This window comes from Gorilla gorilla, chromosome 3, assembly GCF_029281585.2.
Source record: "Gorilla gorilla gorilla isolate KB3781 chromosome 3, NHGRI_mGorGor1-v2.1_pri, whole genome shotgun sequence".
Taxonomy (NCBI): domain Eukaryota; kingdom Metazoa; phylum Chordata; class Mammalia; order Primates; family Hominidae; genus Gorilla; species Gorilla gorilla.
In genome coordinates this window covers 127315918-127340758 of record NC_073227.2, presented here as the reverse complement: position 1 = coordinate 127340758, position 24841 = coordinate 127315918, and the positions used below count along the sequence as shown (strand labels likewise).

At 35.6% G+C, this 24841-nt stretch overlaps 1 protein-coding gene across 1 annotated transcript in view; it reads left to right on the top strand.

The window, feature by feature from the left end:
* DKK2 (dickkopf WNT signaling pathway inhibitor 2) overlaps positions 1-24587 on the top strand; it is a 109321-nt gene extending 84734 nt beyond the window's left edge. Inside the window, exons 2-4 of the mRNA XM_004040244.5 lie at positions 20410-20560; positions 21691-21846; positions 22186-24587. Of these exons, the coding sequence (XP_004040292.3) occupies positions 20410-20560; positions 21691-21846; positions 22186-22436 (558 nt within the window). The 3' untranslated portion in view covers positions 22437-24587. The remainder of the gene's footprint in view (positions 1-20409; positions 20561-21690; positions 21847-22185) is intronic.
* Positions 24588-24841: the final 254 nt, after the last annotated feature.

The following is a 24841-nucleotide window of genomic DNA, read 5'->3' as shown; positions in this document are numbered from 1 at the left end:
GGTGATATCAGTATAGCTGAAATAAAAATAGGTTCTTTTCTATAAGGAAATTAACTAAAGCCAAGAGGGTACTTTTTTGGAGTTTAAGATATAATCACAGCATTAAATAAAACTTCTGGACTTAAAACAGCCTACGACATACTCTGAGTTGATCTACTAGGAAGAACTATAAAAACTGAATAGGATACAAAGGTAAATAGATTTTTACTTTTTATAGGAAAGAACAGCTTAGCAATTCATTTTCAAAATGGAATGGACAGCCCCTTGAGGTAATGATTTCCCCACTCACTGGAGCCAAGTTTGATGGCCACATGTCAAAATGCAGAGTAAAAATTCTTATTGAGTTAAATAACTGCTAAGCTCACATCCAAATCTAAGATTCTTTAGTTTTGTTGTTGTTTAGTCAATACCACACCAAACAGGCAGTTGTTTCCAAATATGTGTTTCTGTTTTATGGCATTTAACAAAATAAGCAAATTGACTACATTACTTTCCATTTAATACAAATGTTTTCCCAAATGGTAGACATATCTATTATTTTCTTTCTTAGGAGCCATATTTTGCAGAAAATTTTAAAACACTAAATATTTAAAAAGAATAATTAAGCCCCTGATTCCCACCAGTTAGAACTAAGAGCTATTAACATTTTTGCATACTTGCTTTAAAAAAATAAAATGTTAGAGTTTAACATGTTTACCTTTATTGTCAAGAGTGCTCTGCCACCCACATATAGTTCCAAGCCTGTGGTGTCTGTCATTCTTCTCTCTACCTCATGAGGTCAACTTTTTTAGCTCTCATGTATGAGTGGAAATATGCGAATTTTGTCTTTCTGTGTCTTGCTTATTTCACTTAACATAAAGGCTTCCAGTTCCACTGCAAATGACACGGTTTTGTTCTTTTTTATGGCTGAATAGTATTGCATTGTGTCTATATGCCACATATTCTTTATCCATTCACCCGCTGATGGATGCTTAGGTTGATTGTATATCTTTGCAATTGTGACTAGGACTGCAGTAAACATGTGAATGTAGGTATCCTTTTGATATATTGATTTCTTTTCCTTTAAATAAATACCCAATAGTGGGATTGCTGGATTGCATGGTAGTTCTTTTTTTGTTGTTTTTTTTGAGAAATCTTCATACTATTTTCCATAGAGGTTGTATGAATTTGCCTTCCCACTCTCTCTTTCTCTCTTTTACATATATATAGAGATATACATATATTTTATATGTATATCTATATCTATATCTTTTGATTAAACATGGGTGTGCATTTATTTTTGGTGTCACAAGAGACAGGTAAATTTGATATGTTTGTACACTGAAAAAAGTGTGTCAAAAATAATTATATTTACAGGCAACAACATGGGTGAATCAAAAACATGATACTGGGTAAAAAAAAATCCATATACATTTCAAAACAACCCAACTAATAGAATGATAATAAAAGTCAGAATATGGTAGACTTGCGGGGCTGGTAATATATGGGAGGAAGCACAAAGGAGGTTTCTGGAGGGACTATCAGTGTTTTATTTCTGTACTCAAGTTATGGTTTCATGGATGTGTTAACTTCATGGAAAATTTAGCAATGTGTACACTTATGGATTATGTACTTTTATATGCATATTATAATTTAAATAAAGTGCTAAATAATTTAAAGTAATAATTCAGGTAGTGAGGTAAACTTTTACAAGAAATAATAATTGGAGTAAGAATCTTTGGGGACTAAAAGACAGAGAACTTGTGTTCAGCCCTCAGCCCAAGGATGCTGGCATGTGGGAATAATGGCGGCGGGAAGATGAACATGGCTGGAGCAGGGTAAGCCAAGGACAAGTAGTAAGAAAGAACCTAGAAGCACTAGCAGACGGAAGGGGCTTGGGTGTTCACGCTGAGTGAGATGCAAAACCAGTAGATGGTTTTCAGCAAGTGAACTGACATGATGAGATTTCCTTTTCCACAGGTGCAGTAGGGCTGCTGTGTTGAGAATATGGTGTGGAGAATGCTGGGATAGAGGGGCAGGGTGGATATCTTGGAATAGAGTGGCAGCAATGCACACATTCAGAAGAGGCTGGATTCTAAAAACACTTTGAAGATAGAGCTGACCAAATTTGCTAATGGACTTAAAGTTGGGAGTGAGAAATTAGAATTGCTCCAAGGTTTTTGGTCTGAGCAAGTGCTTTTGTAGACTTTCCATTTACTGGGATGGGAAAGACTGTTGTTAAAAAGAAATAAAGTAGCATTTAGAATATTTCTTGAAGACCTCTAAAGAAATCCTTCCTTACCTAAAACATTTTTGCAAAACATATGTATCTACTGAGACCTTCTTGACATTCCAGTTTGTAACTGAATTGTGAAAGTTGTACAATGCAAGACATGTTTTACACTCTCCAGAAGGCTTCACACAGCAGTCATTGCCTGTAAAGCTCTTAACATAGAGCAGGGCACAGAGGAAACAGTCAATATTCATTATTATTATAATTTTTTTAATAATGCTGGGCTGTGTTAACAGTGTTGATGCTATTTCATATTTAACAAATGTTCTGTCTAGGTGTTTGGTTTGGTCCTAATAGACAGATACAACAAAAAGAGGTCATGCCATACTATTTCTGTGATGCAAAAGAAAAATAGATTAATGAAAAATAGAATAGCTCCAGGGCTATGGTAAGTTTTTCACTAATTGCAAGAGATAACTTGTTAAATAAAAACCCAAAACTGACTATTTAAAGCTGATTTCCTTCATTCCATATATAAGAAAACATAAGCCCACAAATGTTAAGTGATATGTGTAAAGCTACATCTGAATTGATGGTAGAGTCAGGACTTGAACTTAAAATTCTGCCTCTCAGTCAGTGACTTTGACTACAAAATATTCTCTCTTGCTTAAAGCCAGACATCATTCTTTATGCTTTTATTTGATGTATGGGCAGAAGATAAATAAAAATCATACCAGTGTGACCAGAACTGTTATATTTTTACCCAAGGTAAAACAGAATCAAAATAGTCACCCACCCACAGAGAAGAGATCTAGAAATGTGTGAGTAATTCAAGTCACCTGGTACTATGGGCTCTGCAGGTGTTTGTAACACACACCCTTCACTGGAAAATAGTTTCCTGGTGTTGCATTTAGTCCCAGTGTCATTGCATAAAGAAGGAAATCTCAGACATCAAAGGAAGAAAGAAGATTAAAGTATCCCAGCACTTTAGAAACAAGACATTGTCAGCTCTACTGTTGACTCTCCTGCAATGCTCCACCTTACCCAACCTCAAACTAAATGACCAGGAGGGTGCACACAGATCTGGTAGGCAGATGTTGAAATATGTGCTGGCTATTTTACAGATCATCATTTATATACCCATATACACAAAGGGAAAGGGCAAAGAAAATGGTTTTTGGTTGATGCTAAAACATTGGCCTCAACTTAAACAGAGATCTGAAAGAGAAGCAAAAGTCCCAGGTACTTCAATACATTAAGGTGGCTTTTTAATGCATTTAGACTAGGACACTGGCATGAAACCTGACTTGGCTAGTGATTAACATGTATAAAGCCCTATCCATGAAGTAGATCATATAAGTTCTGAACATTTGGAAGTGCTTCAAATAATACCAAAAGAAGCCCTCTTACCTTTGATGTTCAGTAAACTAATGTATTAGATAAATATTTAATGACTACTATATGCCAGGCACCGTGCCAGACCCACGATAGGAGATACTTCTGGTTCTGGCCTACAAACTTACACAGTTAATCAGTTTCCTTAGATGTACTATAAGAGATACTAAATTCAGCTAGCTAAGTAAAAGGGTCTTTAGAAAGACATTTAATTCTAATCTACATGGCAACTTTTAAGCTGGCAAACTCTTTTCACCTACATGTTTTCATTCCGATGGTGAGTTAACCAAATAACTGGTGAGGTATAGAAAGCAAGTACCCACTACAAGCTGACTTTGTTTCAATATATAACCATCCCTGAATGAGTTAATAAAACCTATAATTAAAGAATAGGGGAATGGGAAATTCAGTGTGGTGCCGTGGTTCCCAGAGTGTGGTCTCTGGATCAGAAACATTGGCATCACTTGGAAACAGATTTTCAGGCCCCACACAGACCTACTGAATCAGAGGCTTTGAAGTTGGAACCCTGCAACCTGTGTTTTAACATGCCCTCCAGGTGATTCTGATGCACACTAAATTTTCAGAACCTCTGGTCTGGTAGAGAATTTACAATTAGAAAAACTGGGTTCTGTTTCTAGCTCTAACATTTACTACCTGCATAACATTTGACAGTCTCGGAGTAGGCTCCCTCACCTGTAAAACTGAAGCTAATAATGCCCACTCAAACTGCTGAATGGATACAGAGTTTTATTTAGGAGTGATGGAAATGTTTTGGAACTAGAGCTAGTGGTTGCATGACATTGTGAATGTACAAAATGCCACCGAGCAGTTTACTTTAAAATGGTTAATTTGCTGAGTATGTTGGCTCAGGCCTGTAATCCTAGCAACTCGAGACGCTGAGACAGAAGGATAGCTTGAAGCCAGGAGTTTGAGGCCAGCCTGGGCAACATTTCAAGACCACAGATAGGCATGGTGGTACACACCTGCAGCCCCAGCTACTTGTGAGACTGACAGGGGAGGATTGCTTGAGCCTAGTAGTTCGAGGTCACAGTGAGCTATGATCATGCCACTGCACTCCAGCCTGGGTGACAGAGCATGAACCCATCTCTGAAAAAAAAAAAAAAAGAAAGAAAAAAGATAATTAATCAATTTTTTTAAAGTCTACCCAACTCACTTTCCTTATCAGATGGGAAAATATGTACAAAGGTTCTTTGCCAAAGAGAAGGTACTGTACAGATATGAGTTTATGGGAAGGCTGCTCCAAGAGTAACTATTCTTACCTCTTTTCATTTTTCCTGAAAAACTGACAGCTCTGTCATTCCTATTACACAGAAATTTAGGAAGTGTTGCCAAACAATGTGACATTTTAATGAAAGTGCTATCATTATAGTATCTTTCAAGCTGTTGTCACAGGGTATGGTACCTTTCAAGCAGCTGTCACAGGGTACCAATATTGGGCTGAGCAGAGAGGAGCATAGGCTGCTGGTGTGGTTAGTAGCACAGACAGATACTACCTTCAGATGCCACACCTCCAGGATGTATGTAGATCCCATTCATTCCAAGACCAATAAATAAATAAGTCAAGGCACTCCATATACCTGGAAAATTTTTACTCTGATCATATCGATTCATTTCCCCGTTTGCCCATGCCCACTCCAATGTAATGGAGTTCCTGTGTGGTCCCTGAAAAGATGGATTGAAAGTAGACACTTTGTCAGCACTTGAATGAGTTGTGACTACCCAGAAAAGCAATGGTTTGGTTCTGCCTTCTATAATATGGGTTTCTTGAGGGCAGTGACGATGTTTTAAACATCTTTACCTTTGCTAAAATGCCTACATTAGTAGGCCTTTGGTAAATCATCAATGGATCACAATGGTTTGGAATGCATGTGTTTTCCTGTTGGCTCTTGGGATAATCTGTGCTCTAGGAATTTGAGGAGCAGAAGGTAGAGCACCTATTTATAAGCCCAGTTAACTCATGACTACCTTTGCACGGTGGATTTTGAACCATCCAGCTTGTGGAAGCTCAGAGGTTTATTTACGCTACCAGAGGTCTGTTCAGCCTTGTAACAACCGCATCAGAGGTTGATTTTTCAACCTCTCCAGGGAGAGGATGGAATGAGGAGAGCATTTTGATTCACAATGTCAGGGTGCTGCCTATGCTCTATGTGTAGGAACCAAGAGATTTGAGATTACGTCTTCAGCTGGCTGCTTCTTGAAGATTAGTTTGGGAGTTCTGTCTATGTTGCAGAGATTCTTTAGTTTTGTTTGTTTGTTTGTTTTTTAAGTGGAAATGTCAGAGATACACAAAAATATAGAGAATAGTATGAGTGAATCCCTATGTCCCAGTTCTATAACTTCAACAATTTTTAACTCATGGCTAATCTTGTTTCATCTACACTTTCAACTCATCTTACTTCCCAGGGATCATTTTTAAGGAATTCTGGACATCATATTATTTCACCCATAAATGCTTGTTGTTTCTTTAAGAGAAAGGAGATTTTAAAAAATAGCTGCAATACTATTATCAAAACTAAAAATTAATCATAATTCCTTAATATTAATATTATTAAATATCCAATAGATGGAATTCTTGAATTCTTACAAATCTAGAAATTACCAAAGACAAGTGACTACAATTAAAATTTGTAATAAAGACCAGCAGTTGGTCTTTATTCATTTGTAAAATGACACATAGATAAAGTGCCTAAGCAAATTGTGAAATCATTTTGTAAAAAGTACATCTGCAAAATATCTGGTTTCCAGGAGCCTGTTATTTTCAGGGTCTCCTGAAGATATGTGCAGTTTGTAAAGAAGCTCTAGCAATCATGGCATCTGTTAGCAGGAGGAGACTTTTGGCTGGTGAGATAGTGAATTTAAGGATCCATGGCTGGCTGTGGTTATGTGTAGAGTTACTGAACTCTAGTAAGAAATGTGAAATGCTCATCTTCACCACACCCAGGTTATGCACCCAAATTCCCAGACAATTTTTGTGTTATTTTCGGCAAATCTTGTCCTCAATAGAAAACATATTGCTCTATCACTGGAAACACATTTTTGACTTTGATTGGATATGGTTGAGGACTCAGCAGTGAACAAGCCAGACATCAGGATATGGGTATATATTACTACTCCATCTCTGTACATCCAAACATGTTTTTCTAACCATGGAAGGATTCCACTGCAGACGTGAACAAAACACATGAATGTTAAATAAAGTTCTTCCTAGAGCTCTCCAAACATGTGTTGGAAGTTTGCAAAAGAGAAGTGGTTTGTTAATACTTAGGAAATTCATTACTTTGAAGACAAAAAGCTCTATGTACAGATGCTGTTTAATATTACTATTAATTATTATTATATAACCAGTAACTGGCTGATTACTCCTCTAACTGGTTCATTTTGTTACACTGTGTTTGAAAATCTGTAATTTCTTATTGGGAAGTTCCCAGAAAGTAGGACTGAACTTTTTAGCAAATTTTATGACACTTATTAACATTTCTATATAAGAAAATCATTCTAATGTTTCTTGGAAGCATCACTTGCAAGTTGTAAATGGCTTTCAATGTGCCATTAATAAAAGTACAGTTCCAATTCTCTTTACAGTAGGATGAACTGTTTTATTTCAAGGGCCCATTCTTTGCTTTTTCAAAACATCCTACTTAAAATCCTGGGCAAAATTTGATCAGTGTGTATCAGACAGTGCTGTGCTCTAGAAGGGAAGATGAAGAGTGGTGCATGACCATAACCTTATGCTTTTGATCTGTCTGTCCTCAGACAGGAGCCTGGCTAGTGCTAGGTTTTATAATAAACATCACTTCATCCAATTTTAATGTGGAAACAACCTGAGTTGTTTGTGTGAATAAAGTTCTGGTGATCTAATTTAAACCTAGGAAATGTTATAGCCAGACGGTAATCCATCCTGTTTGATACCTGCTGTGCCCAGGTGTTTCAGTGTCTTTCCTCTTATAGAACAAGGGAATCCAATTACTCTGGTCTCTAGAGTGTACAGCTAGATCTATAAGTCTTATAGACTTATAAATGTACAGTGTACAGCTAGATTTATAAGACTTAACATTTTCAAATGCACAGTGACATCCCTGTCTGGACTCAAAACATGTAGCAAACATGTAACTTACGAAATTTAACCTAGAAAGTAGAGTTCTTATTTCTTGCCTCTTTGTCCAGGTTACAGGATTATATCATCTTTCTACAAATATCACATGTGAACCAAGCTTATGCTAAAGAAAGTATGTAAATTTCTTTAAATTATGTAAATTTCTGTAGGGTTTTAAACCTGGGATCAGGGTATGAAAAAATATATGGGTGTTTCTAAAACTTTAATAAGCATGGGCATAATGAGAGGAGTTGCATAGATGTGTACAAAGATTGCAGACATTATTTGAAATGAATTTGGTTCAATACCTAGAAGCATTGTCTACCTTTCTGATGAAAACGAACATGCCATGAGGTTTCACTAATTTAACATAGCTGGTGAGAACCTTGTTTAACTCAATTTGTTTAGGATCATAAACAAGTTAGACATCATATAAATGTTTGGGTGGTGACATTCTATGAGGCAAGCATTTGGAAAAATGTACTTTACTTGTTAGGTACTGGTTGCTATATTGCTGTGACTAAAGTGTATCAAGAAATTGATCTCCTTAGTACCAACAAGATGTTGAAGTCTATGCACCCCCAAGATGTTTAAAGGAAGCTGTCATGAAATATATTCTTGATCCTTTGCAATAACACCTCATAGTGATGGTGCTTAACTAGGAATACTATCAGATATGATCCACCAACAAGAAATATATTTAGCGACAAGGGCAAAGACAACTTAGAAATAATTGTTTAGGATGGAAGTGTCACCAGTGCCATCTGATCCTCAGAAATACCCATTGTCATAGCTCCCACATGCCAATAAGCTTGAAGAATTTCCAGATGATTAGAAAAGGGGTAAAATAGTTACTGCTCTGAATGGCTATTGGGGAATCATTATTGCTGGGGCAGAAACAATGTATGCCACTTAGAAATGAAAGAGCCTAATTTTCATCACATACAATTTACAGATGAAAAACATGATCATCTGCAGAAATGTAATGCAGAACTGATGATAGTACTTGAAAATGTGGACTGATGGTTCAACATAAAATACTTGCAGCCAAGTTGCTGACTGCAAAAGTACTCACTAGCCAATGTTCTTTCTTCTCAAATACATATAATACTCTTCCCTCTATACTGTATAGGTTATAAATAGCTTTTGTAGGACTTCAATTTTAAAAATCAATTTAAAAATATCCACAAAGTCAACTCTTTAATTTTCAATATTTTCCTTTTTACCATTTCCTGATGGGTTCTTATGTGAGTATTTTTGTCAATTTAATGCTACAAACTTCCAACCACTGTTGCAACAAATTTCATGCATTAATTCATTAGTGGATAAATTGTGGAATGGTAAATTATTCCAGGTATAATGTGGCCACTGAAGATACAGAAATGAAAGACGATTTCCTTACTCAAAGAGTATAGGTAGAGCAGACGAAGAATTCAACAGAGCATAATCTACATCATGGTGCAAATAAGCATGTGGTGTCAGCAACATGCAGGTTAAATGGAACATCAAGCTTATCTCGGGTGGTCAGCCAGCTTGGAAGGTTGCTTAAAAGTGAAGTCAGTTGATATAATCTCCAAATGATGAGTTGGAGTTGTTCTCATGATGAAGTAAATGGAGGAAGGGTGTTCTTGGCAGAGGGAAACTTTGCAAATGCAATGAGTCCTGAAGGAGTGTGGCTGACTAGGGGATGTGCAAGTAGTACCATACAGCTGGAGTGTATAATACAAGACCTGGAGAAGTAGGCAGGGAACACAGGGTTTATATAGCATATTAAGAACAGACATGTTTCTGGGTAGTCTTATTTGTAATGTAGATTCCTTCTTTGGTTAAAACAAACACCAGGCAAGATTTTATATAGCGTACTAAACATAGTTCCAGATACACTTCACTGTTCAATGTGAGGGAAAAAAAATTTGAAACAAGAATAAGATTACAGATTGACCCTAGCAAAGTTGTATAAAAGCTCTATTAGCCAGTTGGTTAATAAATTTTATTTGTTTTGTTTGCCTAGACTTCTTATTACCCAAAACAGCACTCAAATTATGTGTTATGTATCTCAATCCCTGAGGGGAATTTCTTATCTGAGTGAGTTTTCCTTTCTTTTTCACTCTCCCTCCCCAGCTCACTTTTTGAAGCCCCATATCTGCTGCAAAGGCTACTGGAATGGGAGGCCAGACATAGAGACTCTTAAAAAGAGTCTAGTATATCTGGGGATCCTGAGTAATGAACAAGGGCCAACAAAAGAAGTAGCAGCAATACAGAGGAGTATACTCTTTAAATAGACTAGAAGAACCAGTGGGATGGAGGGAAAGTGACTTAAACCTGGAGACAGGATTTCATTTTTTTATCTGGTAACAAATCTTTCCTTTCTTGCACTATTGAGAATGTACTGGTCACCACACCAAAGCAGATGTACTGGGATGTGGGTGGTGTGGGGGACCAACATCTTCAGTATGTTCTTTTGGGGATTACTAACATGTTGTATATGTCATCACAAGATGTACCACATTTCTGAGGCTGAGATTTGAACACTAGGGTCACACAAACCAAAGCATCTATCATCTGGCTTATAATTTCCTCCCTTTCAAATCCTCTAGCAAAGCATTCAAACAGAACATTTTGATAGAGTCTTTCTCTGTACCATGTTGTTCACTAGACATAAATCTCTTTTGCCCTTGTGAGCTGACCTTTCCTTCTTCCAGATAATAAAAATTTAATTTATGCTGGTAGGAGGCTGAGAGGCAAGTCCATGTATGTATTGAGATATTGATTATTTTTTAGAAAAGTATTTTAATAAATAACATGTGGTCATATTATTGCTATTATCAGAAACTTAAAAGAAAAATTCCCTCCATGCTGGGGCTTTTTAACTAAATCATCTGGAAAATGTCTGAAATAAATGAGTAGCTTTGGCTGTTGTAAAATTCTATCTGTCAGAAAAATAAGCAACACTTCTAGCACGATGCTTAACCCTATCATTATGCTGAAACTCTGACACTGCCCAAACTCTCTCAAACATAGTTTGTCCTGAGTTTTGGAACCCAGTAACGATTAGATGGACAATATAGTGTACTTGGGGTGCTTCACTGCATAAACTGCTGTGTGAGATCTGCCTTGACAACTGAACAGTCCAAAGAAATGAGAATGTAGCTCAGGCATGGAACACATATCCTTACCTATTTTACAGGTTATGTAAATATAGGCCTGAGATACCTAGAGAAGGAATCAGGCTGGAAAATGGGAAGGCATACAGATAGTAAAGGAACTGATTATATGAGATAACTTCCATTTCTTTCTCTTACTAACGGACAAGCTATCTTGTTCAAAGCTCAGGAGTTAAAGTCCCTTATCCTGTTGCAAATATAACTTGCATCTAAGTCCTTCTATATCTCGGGGAGACATGATGATCTTAATCCAGAACTTATTCCAGAAAAATAAACAGACTTACTGTTTATTTTCTTCAAATGGCAAAGGGAGAAAAGGATCAGTTAGGTAGAGTTCTGTGGTGGAGCTGTGGATCACCTCCTTGTCATGCTTTTTTAACCAAAAGGTTTTTTAGTCTATTTAAACTTTGTGGTGATCACTGTTGAGCAATCCTCTTGCTCAAACTCTGTAGGTAATCATTTGGGGCCAGCTTTTTCTCAAGTCATTGTCTCTCTGCACCAGCACACCTGAGGGATAAAATGCTTCCTGCCTTCTTGTGTATAGGTTCTACATTAAAATGGGAACATTTTATAATTTTGAAGCAAAAATTTTGTAGCCCTTAAAGTATCTCTTTTTGAACGGAAATTAGAAGTCATTTCACCGTAGAATGAATATCGAGGATTATATTTTGCTTTGCTTTTTTCTATCTTCCCAACCATGAAAGAACAGTCTTTCAAATTTTATCTGCTTCCTTCAGCTGTTTCTTCAAAAGAAGAGTAGAATTTGACTATTGATCTGGCCTAATTCCTAGAGGAAATGAAAGAGAATTCAACAAGATTAGAGAAGTGTTACATTTGGAAATTTCTATATTAAATGAAATTAACCAAGGCAATAAACATTAGCTCAATTAAATAATTGTTGAAACAATGCATTGTGTGTGTGTATGTATATTATATGTGTGTGTGTTTGTGTATGTATTTGAATGTTACATTGGTAGTCTAATTCTGCTATTAAGGTGATATTTCTGAAACAAAACACAATTTTTAATAAAGAAACTTCAGTCGGGGTGCTTGATACCTCTTCTAAAAAGCTCTGCCTCTAGGAAAATAAAATTTTTCCAGCTCTCTTAGTATGAAACCATAAAGCATAAACTAGCAAGAAGACATTTCACTTTAATATTGTAGTATTAGCTCCTCTTTAAGTTCCATTAATTTTAATAGGTAATACTTGCATCTAGTGCAGACTACAAAATGTTTAAAAGAGTTTAAATGTAAACTAAGTTTTCTCCTTTCCTCTGTTCTCGATCCTGTCTGGTCTCAATAATCCTGTCTACCTTCCCGTGGGTAAACCCTGTTACACAATTTCTGGGCATATTTCCTGAGATAACTTGAGCTAACTTTATACATACATATGTATGTGTGTGTGTTTGTGTGTGTGTGTGTATCTGTGTGTATGCATATGTATATATATATGTGTGTGTGTATATATGTATATATACATACGTATATACACATACACACACACACACACACACACACATATTTACAGGAAACTTATGTCCTCATTTCTGAACCCATAAGTTAAAAATTACTTAAACTTGTATAACATTTAAAATTCACAAGTGTTTACATTTTGGGTGCAGAAATATTCACCAACCATAACCTGTTCTATAATCATAAAAAAGTATTTTCTAAACAACAATTTGAAAGTATGTTTTCATATCTACCTGAATATAAACTTTTGAATTTTAAATGTCATTTTCATTGGAAAAGAGAAAGGTGATGCTATACAAAGAAGAGCAGATAATAAAAGCAGACATCATCTATTTATCAAGCTTGATATGGGGAAGAAGAGTATTTTGTAAAGGCCCACTGGATACAAAATATAAAGAAAATGCAAAGTTTGCACATTGCCAGCAAGACATAGGTGTATACCACGTGAGGATATGAAACAATCCAGCCATAACGGGTGTGTTGACAGCTCTGAGTCCACACAGCGTTCCTCCCAAAGTGCACTGGTGTGTTTGTTATGTGTTATTTTACTTTTTCATACAGTTGTAGAAATTCTCAAGCCCACCACCAAGCACAGTGGCTTAGGAGTGAAGATGAACCTTCCTGGAAATTGTTGTTATTGTCAGTGAGCCTCTCATTTAGACTCACGTTGTTTTCAGGGAACTAATCCTTCACTTAGACCCATGTCTATCTGGAGGTAATACTGAGTTGCATTTTATACAGACCAGGCATTGTCAGTATGATATATATGCAGGAGGCATCAGTAATCTTGCAACAGTTCTATATAGCCGTGTTTCCCTACCTTACCTTATTGTATCATCACCAGGACAGTATTTGTTAAAAGTACAGATTCCTGGACCCCATCCAGTCTTCCAGAATAGAATCTCTAGTAGAAGAGTCTGTGAAGCAGTAATTTGTAAAGAAACCCCATGGAATTTTTATGATTAAGTAAGTAGGGAAACACTGCTGAATTCAGAAATTTTATCCATTTTATCATAGAAGAAACTAAGATTCAGTAATTTAGCTAACGGTCACTCAACCAATCAATTTTGTTTGATTTAAGGAAGCATAAATTGAATTGCAGTATAACTCTACATTTTGCCCTACCATGTTACTTCTCTGAAGTAAAATTAGGTCATGATATCAGGAAAATTTATAAGGCAACAATGAAAATGTTTTACTATAAATCCCAGATTTGGAAGAGACCTTAAGATTGTGCAGTTTCTTCCTCTCTTTTGGTTAGGACAATTATACTTATCCAATTACAAATTATAGAGTACTTTATAATTATATATTACTCCCAACCACTGCTGTAAAACCTGAGACGCTGCTTTTTGAGCATGGAGTGGAAGTGTTCTGTCCTATACATTTTAAATGAGTGGGGATGGGTCAAAAACAAACAAAAACAATCAAGAGCCAGGTAAACCTCATAGTCTAGATATCTCTAGGCACTGAGACCATATGGAAAAGTTTAGCTCTCTCCATTCATCCCATGATCAATATCAGCATTGTACATGCTACAGTTGAGAACGTGGTCTATGTTCAAAGTAGAGCATTCCCTAGAATTTCCTTTTGGATTAATGACATACAGAGAACAGGGAGGAGCAACCAAAGTCAAAGAGGACCTTGCCTTCATTTGATAGAGTTACTGTTTCTTTGGATTTAAATGATGCTTTCTGAATACATTGGAGAGGCTAATGGACCACTAGAGAAAATCCATCATTCCTAATTTGTAATTCAGATAGTTTTAGGAGATACTCTTTCAACTCTGATCTTTCGTATCAAAAACCAATTTTCTAACTACCCTAGCCTTAAAATGAACATGTGTAAAAGGTACTGAAATATTTTCCATGGGGTGCAGAGCATGAGTTGTTCTAATAAAATCAATGTCCAGATCCTCAACTTCCAATTTTTTTCTTAAAATTCTCAAGGAATATGCCTGGGTTTACATTAATTTTTTGCCATTTTATGTGGCAAAAAAAGGCAAAACCTTCATGCATTCCAAATCTCAATAGACTGCATTAGCCAAAGGTACAAAAACTTTTTTAGGTGACAAATAAGTAAAATTTGGAATTTTGATTGGAACAAAGATATGTTTAATGATTGATCAGGGCATCTTAAACTCACAAAGGTACTTTCTTTCTTTGTCTTATACTTAATTTTTTAAAAGTGAAACTTGGCCCCAGTTGGAAATTCTGTAGGCAGAACATTCAAAATAGTTGCGATGACTTGTATATTTTATAATCTAACTGAAGGTTTTTCAGATTATGTAATTTTTCAAGAGAAAATGCCCATGAGTAAATATGTTGTGATTAATTTCAGGATCAGTATGCTTTGATTAATATAATAGTCAGAAGTCATTTTATTAATCATGTCAAATTACTGCAAATTTTATCTTAGAAAATGTTTAATAACTAATAGTCAAAAGTTATTTTATTCATATCAAATTACTGCAAATTTTATCTTAGAAAATGTTTAACATTATATTTCATACTAATACAAAAACACACACACCAAAAAATTTTAAGTGTCAAATGTATTGAAGGATATATGTTTTTTTCAAAATTATTTTGGGGGTAACAGACAATACATTTGCACATCACTGACCTAGTAGTTTCTGGATCATAGTTGGTGTTCAATAAATAAATACTAAATAAATATTGATTGAATACTGAATAAATACCCAAGCAGCTGCCTTAACGAAGCTGTAACTACACATGCAGGACATCATGTAATATCTGAACTTTTCCCCTTAAATTTAATATAGCTCAATCCCCCTGGCCTGATGTTCATGAATCCTCAAAGATGCATCCAGTACACCCTTATCCCCTAGAGGTAATAGGAGACAAAGTGAAAGATGAGATTGCGCAGCCTTTGGCAGATAGTATACAACAGCACACAGGCAGATTGACTTATAAGTCCCTGCACCTCCTGCAGTTGCATTTTAGTGTTTGATTTTGAAATAACCACCTGAAGGGTAGTGTACCTTGACTGTTTGTGGAAATTTAGATCTATCATGTGGAATATCATGATGAGGAAAATTAATCTTTTCTCTAAGGACTCAGGGCAAGCCAGTCCGATCAGGTTTCCCAAATGTATTTGCCAATCTTCTGCTGTGCTCTCAGAGACCCCAGATATATTCTCATCCCCAGTTCTTTGCTGCTACCTCCATCTATCCACTAGCCTCAAATGTTTTTCATTCCCACAGCTGGATCGTCCCCTGCAGGCTTTCTTCTGCCTGCCTAGCTGATGATGTTTTTCTGGCTCCAGAAAACTTCCGAGATTGTTACAAACAGTGCTTGTGGGGACAAAGGATTGTCCCGATTAAAACAACAAAAAAACTAGGACGGTCTTGCAAGAATCCAGATGGGTGGCCATCCCACATGAACACTGTGATGTTTCTCTCTTCTTTTCTTCCTCTCATCATTAAATAAGGACAATATTATTATTTTGAAAACTTAGGAGTTAAACTAAGGTTTTAGTTGTAGTCAAAGGTTTATTCAATGATTTTGCTACTGAGATACCCAAAACACTTTTTCTCCTTTCATTGTTCTTAGGGATCTGATTACTTCATTGTTGTATTTTCATGTTCAAAGGGATAGGCAAGTGAAAATTAATTCAACCCTAAATGTAAGTCTCAAGTTAATGGGCCTTTTCTTCCTGCAGTTTTGAGAAGACTTTGGGGGAAGACAGACTCAATTATTTCAAATAAGATTGAGTGACTACATTTTATTTTACTTTTGTTCATTAGAATATTATTTAATTATCATTATTTTCATGATGGACTTTTGATTATAACTCTGATTTACATTGAGTTTAAATGAACAGAAAACTGTGCTCAAGAAATAGAATGAGAAAATACTGTTTACAGCTTTGTCAGTGTTTTCTGCCAGTATTCTCTTTTTCCAACAGCTGCAGTAGGACATGCTGTTGGTATTCGGAGGCTTCTAGAAAGAGATGTGGCCAAGTATATTTTTCTAATCTCTAACTTCAGCACATAGGTCACCAGTCACCTTGTCGATGTGTCCTTTAAACTCTCACTATTAATTGCTCTTAGTAATGATATCTGAGGCCTGAACGCCAGGAAGAACTCAAGGTCCGTAAGTTCCCTGCCACTGAGCACACATTACTTATTTCTAGCAGTTACTTAAACTGTCTTTACTTTACTGCTAAAATTTTAGGTAACGATTCTAAATTAGCACAGAGGAAACAGACTTTAAAAAATATTTTATGCTAAAACGAAATACCAATTTCTGACAGATTTTATTTTCAAAATGTGTCCAATGTGTTTATTCTTCTTTTAGTTCATGTCATAGTTGTAATAATAAGTAACACTGCTATTTGTGGAAATGCACTCTATTTTTAGCCTAGAAAGGGGGTTGCAGAAAATGTCTTTGTTTTTTTGGCCTGATCACTGACAGTTCTCATGTATTCTGAATTTATGGCCAATCGTTTGCTATTATTAGGTGTCCTGAATTAACTCATCTCCTAATTATAACTGATGCAATAATGAATGATTCTGCATGAAGCTAAGTATTCCTGGATGCTCATAAGCTGAATGTATGATTCAATTGTGGGGCAGTTTAGCATGTGATAGGTGTACTAGAGTCCTTCCCTAATTCTTTCACTTGATTTCCAGTCTTCCACACAATCATTGTTCCTCAGACAAAAAGGAAAAGTTATCTAGTCTGTTCCAGGTAAATGAAGAGCCATGAGAATGCACTACTAACAATTGCCATAGCAAGTAAAATAAAAATCAGACCTTTAATTCACCTTTAAAATAAGTACCAGGTAAGCATATTATTGATTTCGTTAAATGGAAACTTAGACTAAGGTATTCAAGCTTATTTGTTGCTTGTCACAAAGCCATCATCAAATGAGACTAGACAATGGCCTTGGGAGGTCAAAGTAAATGGAAAATAAAGATTATCCATGTGAGAGTTTCTGAATGGCACTTTAATTAATGTATATAATTCCCTCCAGCAGTCCTTTCATTGCCACAGTCATCGCTTCTTCAGGGTCATCCACAACTACTGTTAACCCTCTATCCCTCTCTCTCTCCCTTTCACCAATGATATCATTTCCAGAAACCTTAGAGGGGCTAATGTAGGAAAAAAGCCAATGGCAACTGGCAACTGCAGAACCCTCATAGTTCAGTAGAAAATGCCTTCTTTAAAACTCTTTACTAAAATAAAATGCATTATGCTTAGTAAGACATGAGAATTGTTATTAATGGGTTAGAACCATATTATTTCATGTTTTATGTTTTCTTGCTAGAAGTTATTACAAGGGAAGCTTTACAGTTGAAAAAATCTGGGCTAAGGGACATGGATTTCAGAGGGCAAGGCATGCCCCCAAATATCACTTGCTTTCCCTATACTCTTCTTTAATCAATTTATTTCATCCCTTCTTGATTGTATTCATATATAAAGACTGTTTATTGGATCCAGGAGTTACATAAGCATATTAGAGGCTGTGTAATACAACTTTACTTTTTAATTATTAAAAAATTTATTTTTAAAATTTCCAAAGAATGTCTCCTAGTATTTATGTTCTGAAATTCCATTCCAAGTACAAGTTCCCAATATACATAACCTTGTATAGTTAGGCATTTTTTGGCATACTTTCTCTGCCTGTGTCATTTTTACTTCAAGCTAATTAAAAGATATATTGGAGCATAATAAAACTATGTATTTTCTAATATACTTTCTATTTTTGATCAAATGAGGTTCCCTCTTTCAAAATTAAATTATTATAATTTTATTGTAATCCCATTCAAATATAAGGCTACTGTGCATCCCATTTTTTTAATGTCATCTGCATCAGATATTTGTCATTTTAATATTTTCCAGTTCCTGTCAACTGAGAATGGAAAGATGGTGATGCGCCATTCACAGTTTTTTGGCAGACACTGCTACTTTTACCAAACAACCAGAAAATAAACAACTATCAATAACAGCTAATAAATAAAATAGTGTATCCTGTGGACTATTTTGGGGGGATGGAATCCAGGATTATCCTATACTCAGAATGGCTTGAGGATTTGTTATTTGAGTTGTAAATAGCACATGATGTTTTATGTGGCACATGTTTATTTCCGTTGAAAGAGCATGTCCTATTTTTGAGGAAGGAAAGAAACTTGTAACATCAAATGTTTGTTGCAAAACAATTTGATGAAATAAATGTAAATGAATCAGAAACATGTGAATTGTATTTCATTAAAATTAATGGGTTTAAATGTGAAAGGGGTAAAATGCTTGGGGGAAAGAGTGTGGTAAGGCGGGAAGGGATATTTGTTTTGTTTTCATCAGTCTTGGATTCTTGAAAAATGGCTTAATAGTCTGAATTTCATCTCATTAAGATTCTCTTAAGCCTAATGGTGGAGTTACAGAGTGGAACAATAAAATGCAAATTTATTTTATAGCTTTATGTGGCTCCAGTTATAAAGTATGCATCAAACATTGCCACTACGCAGTCCTTCAAAATAACTTTCAATTCGAAGTTGGTGGTTTTTCTATATAATTCTTTTCAGGGTAAACAAGAAATTGTAATGATGCTAAAATACATTTTTTATCTCTCAGACTCGTACATAAACTTCACATTTCCTTTTTCTAACTGAAGATGATTTGATCATCTAAACGGAAAACATGTGAGGGCTCAATGTGTAGACATATATGCAGGAGATGGGCAGGAGGAGAAGACACTGGAAGAAAGGGAAAGAGTAAAAGAAATAAAAGGAAAAAAAGACATGAGCAATGCAGGCCGAGCTACACCATCAAACCTAATTCATAAGTAAAGCACTGAAATCTCACTAAGTATTTGAGAGCCATAACCATTTTATCCCATAGTTTATGTTCAAATTATTTATGGTTGCTTAAAAACAAATACATAGCTTATTTTATATTTTGTATTTTCAATTAAAAAATCATCTATTACTCTGAAAATGAGAAAAATATCAACTTCAAAAAAGAAAAAAGGTTTACAAATGAGTCTCCCTGCCTCAAAATCTGAGTAAGTTTGATGTGGGTTATGACATTTTAGTTTCTCAACTTCCAGTCTTTGAACACAGGGACATTTTTAATGTTCCAAATACTTCCAAGAGGCAAGGGGTGCACAAATGGGTATATATGTATGTATAACCCCCGAAATCTTCATTTTCCTAAACTCTGACCACCTTCTGTATTATTTCACATGTATTTTTTTTTTAAGATAATATATGACACTGCTGAAGTAGCCTTCTGGACATACCACTAGGTAGAGAAATGTATGAACCAGAGGTTCTTTCTTTACAATAGAAGGCGTAGTAGCCTGTGGGGCTATTTCAGGTCTGTAAGGAGTCTGCTTTTGTGCTTCCTGGGAATATAACGATATAATTGGAGCTTAGCATCTCTCTGGCTGCTGGGAGCTCAACTGCTGGTTATCACCGTGTTTGGAATGAGGATCCTGTTCCTTAGTGTCTTTGTGCCAAATAATTCACTGCCTCAAACTGTTCTGGAAATGTTTCTCCTCCTTGCTTTTATGGGCAGGAACTGAAAGGGTTCACTTTTAAAATGTTTGTTTCATAATTGGGCAGGAGATACATTTTGGCTTCTAGCATAGCCCTTTGTTGTTTTATTTAACATTTCTCTCATCGTTCTTTAACAGGTGAAAAAATCGAGTGGCTAAGATGGCTGTGTCATTTTTACCTTACAATAGCATCAATGCAATAATTACAACCGCTCTTGAGACCCCCAAAGTCACACATAAGGGTTCTATGAATCAATAAAAGTCTAAATTCTAACTCTAGCGTTGTGTCAATGAAAATATACAAACAGCGTCAGCTTTATCTTTGTCCTCAAGCAATAGATATTTATAAGGTCCTCAATTAAGTGTCACTACTTAGGCTCTAGGTTCAGAACATTATGATGATGGTATAGTTCCTTCCAGGTGAGATATATTGTGATTCATTTTCTATCATGATTTGCTATAGTAATGTTTCATAAGTGAAACACGATCTAATCCTTTACTTCTGGTGTTGTTCCACTTGATGACAGGCCTACCCTTGTAGCAGTGATAAGGAGTGTGAAGTTGGGAGGTATTGCCACAGTCCCCACCAAGGATCATCGGCCTGCATGGTGTGTCGGAGAAAAAAGAAGCGCTGCCACCGAGATGGCATGTGCTGCCCCGGTACCCGGTGCAATAATGGTAAAAGATCTCACTAAGTGTTAATGGGCCTCTTTCTTTTCATCATCGTAAGCCTGTCTCTCAAGTCAGGCTATCGTCTCCTTACTCAGACTCCTGAAATATAAGAAGCCTGGTAGAACTGGTTTAGGTAGTGTAAGATTACCTGGATTACCTCCCCAAATCTTAGTTTTCCTAGACTCTGGCTACTTTCTATATTTTATGACCTATGCTGATCTAGAATATTGCCATGTTGAAGTGTTGTGCATAAATAGCAAGATGTTCTATTCCAGTAAACACATAAGTGAATGCATGTAAAAGAACCAAAGAAAGAAACTTGATATGATTTAGTAATGCAGTTGCAAATATCTATTCCAGTTTTGTGCTTTGGGTTTAGTCAAGATGTTCTGTGGCTCAGTCTTATGGTAGTAGAGTGATTGGTTCCTCCAAAGGGAGATGCAGCATTTTATTCCCCAACCTGGCTTCATCCAATATCAATGAATTTATAGGCAGACAATTCAGTAATAATGATGAAATGAATCACAGACAAGATGTGGCAAAAACATTAAATATTTGCAGAAGGTAATTAGAAATATATACTTAATCATATAAAACAACATAATCAGGCTCATTTTCTCATGCCTATTCCTGACCTCTGGGTGTAGACCTACTGTGAGTCTCTTGCACAGGAGGTGAAGGGAAGAAGACCTCACACCATTAGAGAAGTTTACAGTGTAAACTAAGATTATGTTGTTAATTAATAAAGGAATCTGGATCCAGAGGATGTATGTCTGATCAGATTCTTTAAAAATAGTAATAGCTAACATTGATTCTTCACATATATTCACCATAACTTTGTGACTATATAAAATTATGCTTTTGTTCCCAGTTTTGTCCAAGGTCACTTGGTCTTGAGAGAGACAAAATTCATATCAAAGAAGTTTCACTTTAGGGCCAAAGTATGCTCAGTCTCAATAAATAAGTAAATGAATGGATGGGTAGATAGATAGATAGATAGATAGATAGATAGATAGATAGATAGATAGATAGATAGACAGATAAATGGCTTCATGTTTCACATCAAGAGAGTATGTGGATAAGTATCACATTTCATAGAATTGAATTAGTCTAACTGATTATATGATCATCTCCAGGCATCTGTATCCCAGTTACTGAAAGCATCTTAACCCCTCACATCCCGGCTCTGGATGGTACTCGGCACAGAGATCGAAACCACGGTCATTACTCAAACCATGACTTGGGATGGCAGAATCTAGGAAGACCACACACTAAGATGTCACATATAAAAGGTAGGGATATCTGTAGTTCTGGGTTTTTTTTTAAATAAAGAAATAGAAGAAAAATATAGATAATTAATTCCATTGGTTTTAGAAAAAATTACAAGGAAGTTTCTTTAATCCTAGCTAGTCATTAAACTTGTTATTTAGGTGGCAAATAATGGAAACAGACCATAATAGATTTATGTGATAAGAGGCAGAGCCAATTGGTATCAACCAAGACTTTTCATTATAAATGGTAACAACATAGAAGATAGTATAAGTAAAAATATTTTATGTGCTTCTGATTGCAAAATAGAATTTTTTTTTCTGAAGTGTCAGGGTAACATCTATTGGTCATCATCTCTGCAGGGCATGAAGGAGACCCCTGCCTACGATCATCAGACTGCATTGAAGGGTTTTGCTGTGCTCGTCATTTCTGGACCAAAATCTGCAAACCAGTGCTCCATCAGGGGGAAGTCTGTACCAAACAACGCAAGAAGGGTTCTCATGGGCTGGAAATTTTCCAGCGTTGCGACTGTGCGAAGGGCCTGTCTTGCAAAGTATGGAAAGATGCCACCTACTCCTCCAAAGCCAGACTCCATGTGTGTCAGAAAATTTGATCACCATTGAGGAACATCATCAATTGCAGACTGTGAATTTGTGTATTTAATGCATTATAGCATGGTGGAAAATAAGGTTCAGATGCAGAAGAATGGCTAAAATAAGAAACGTGATAAGAATATAGATGATCACAAAAAGGGAGAAAGAAAACATGAACTGAATAGATTAGAATGGGTGACAAATGCAGTGCAGCCAGTGTTTCCATTATGCAACTTGTCTATGTAAATAATGTACACATTTGTGGAAAATGCTATTATTAAGAGAAAAAGCACACAGTGGAAATTACTGATGAGTAGCATGTGACTTTCCAAGAGTTTAGGTTGTGCTGGAGGAGAGGTTTCCTTCAGATTGCTGATTGCTTATACAAATAACCTACATGCCAGATTTCTATTCAACGTTAGAGTTTAACAAAATACTCCTAGAATAACTTGTTATACAATAGGTTCTAAAAATAAAATTGCTAAACAAGAAATGAAAACATGGAGCATAGTTAATTTACAACAGAAAATTACCTTTTAATTTGTAACACTACTTCTGCTGTTCAATCAAGAGTCTTGGTAGATAAGAAAAAAATCAGTCAATATTTCCAAATAATTGCAAAATAATGGCCAGTTGTTTAGCAAGGCCTTTAGGAAGACAAATAAATAACAAACAAACAGCCACAAAAACTTTTTTTCAAAATTTTAGTTTTACCTGTAATTAATAAGAACTGATACAAGACAAAAACAGTTCCTTCAGATTCTACGGAATGACAGTGTATCTCTCTTTATCCTATGTGATTCCTGCTCTGAATGCATTATATTTTCCAAACCATACCCATAAGTTGTGACTAGTAAAATACTTGCACAGAGCAGAATTTTCACAGATGGCAAAAAAATTTAAAGATGTCCAATATATGTGGGAAAAGAGCTAACAGAGAGATCATTATTTCTTAAAGATTGGCCATAACCTATGTTTTGATAGAATTAGATTGGTAAATACATGTATTCATACATACTCTGTGGTAATAGAGACTTGAGCTGGATCTGTACTGCACTGGAGTAAGCAAGAAAATTGGGAAAACTTTTTCGTTTGTTCAGGTTTTGGCAACACATAGATCATATGTCTGAGGCACAAGTTGGCTGTTCGTGTTTGAAACCAGGGGATGCACAGTCTAAATGAAGATCTGCATGGGATTTGCTATCATAATATTTACTATGCAAATGAATTCAGTGTGAGGTCCTGTGTCTGTACTATCCTCAAATTATTTATTTTGTAGTGCTGAGATCCTCAAATAATCTCAATTTCAGGAGGTTTCACAAAATGGACTCCTGAAGTAGACAGAGTAGTGAGGTTTCATTGCCCTCTATAAGCTTCTGACTAGCCAATGGCATCATCCAATTTTCTTCCCAAACCTCTGCAGCATCTGCTTTATTGCCAAAGGGCTAGTTTCTGTTTTCTGCAGCCATTGCGGTTAAAAAATATAAGTAGGATAACTTGTAAAACCTGCATATTGCTAATCTATAGACACCACAGTTTCTAAATTCTTTGAAACCACTTTACTACTTTTTTAAAACTTAACTCAGTTCTAAATACTTTGTCTGGAGCACAAAACAATAAAAGGTTATCTTATAGTCGTGACTTTAAACTTTTGTAGACCACAATTCACTTTTTAGTTTTCTTTTACTTAAATCCCATCTGCAGTCTCAAATTTAAGTTCTCCCAGTAGAGATTGAGTTTGAGCCTGTATATCTATTAAAAATTTCAACTTCCCACATACATTTACTAAGATGATTAAGACTTACATTTTCTGCACAGGTCTGCAAAAACAAAAATTATAAACTAGTCCATCCAAGAACCAAAGTTTGTATAAACAGGTTGCTATAAGCTTGGTGAAATGAAAATGGAACATTTCAATCAAACATTTCCTATATAACAATTATTATATTTACAATTTGGTTTCTGCAATATTTTTCTTATGTCCACCCTTTAAAAAATTATTATTTGAAGTAATTTATTTACAGGAAATGTTAATGAGATGTATTTTCTTATAGAGATATTTCTTACAGAAAGCTTTGTAGCAGAATATATTTGCAGCTATTGACTTTGTAATTTAGGAAAAATGTATAATAAGATAAAATCTATTAAATTTTTCTCCTCTAAAAACTGAATTCAAAGCTCCTTGTCTTTTGTCTATGGGAAGAATTTTCATACAATCATACTTTCTGAGAGTTCAACTGGACTTGGTCTGATTTTGAGGACTGGGTGTGAATCATTTGGAGGACATCAGCATGAGATAACTCAGAGCAGTTTACTATTACAAAAGGTAGTTTATTTCTTGGCAGTTTAGCTGTAATTGTTAGAAAGTTGTTTCTGTTTTTTTTTTTCCAAACCAAAATATTCCAGCTTGTGATTTACACCCATT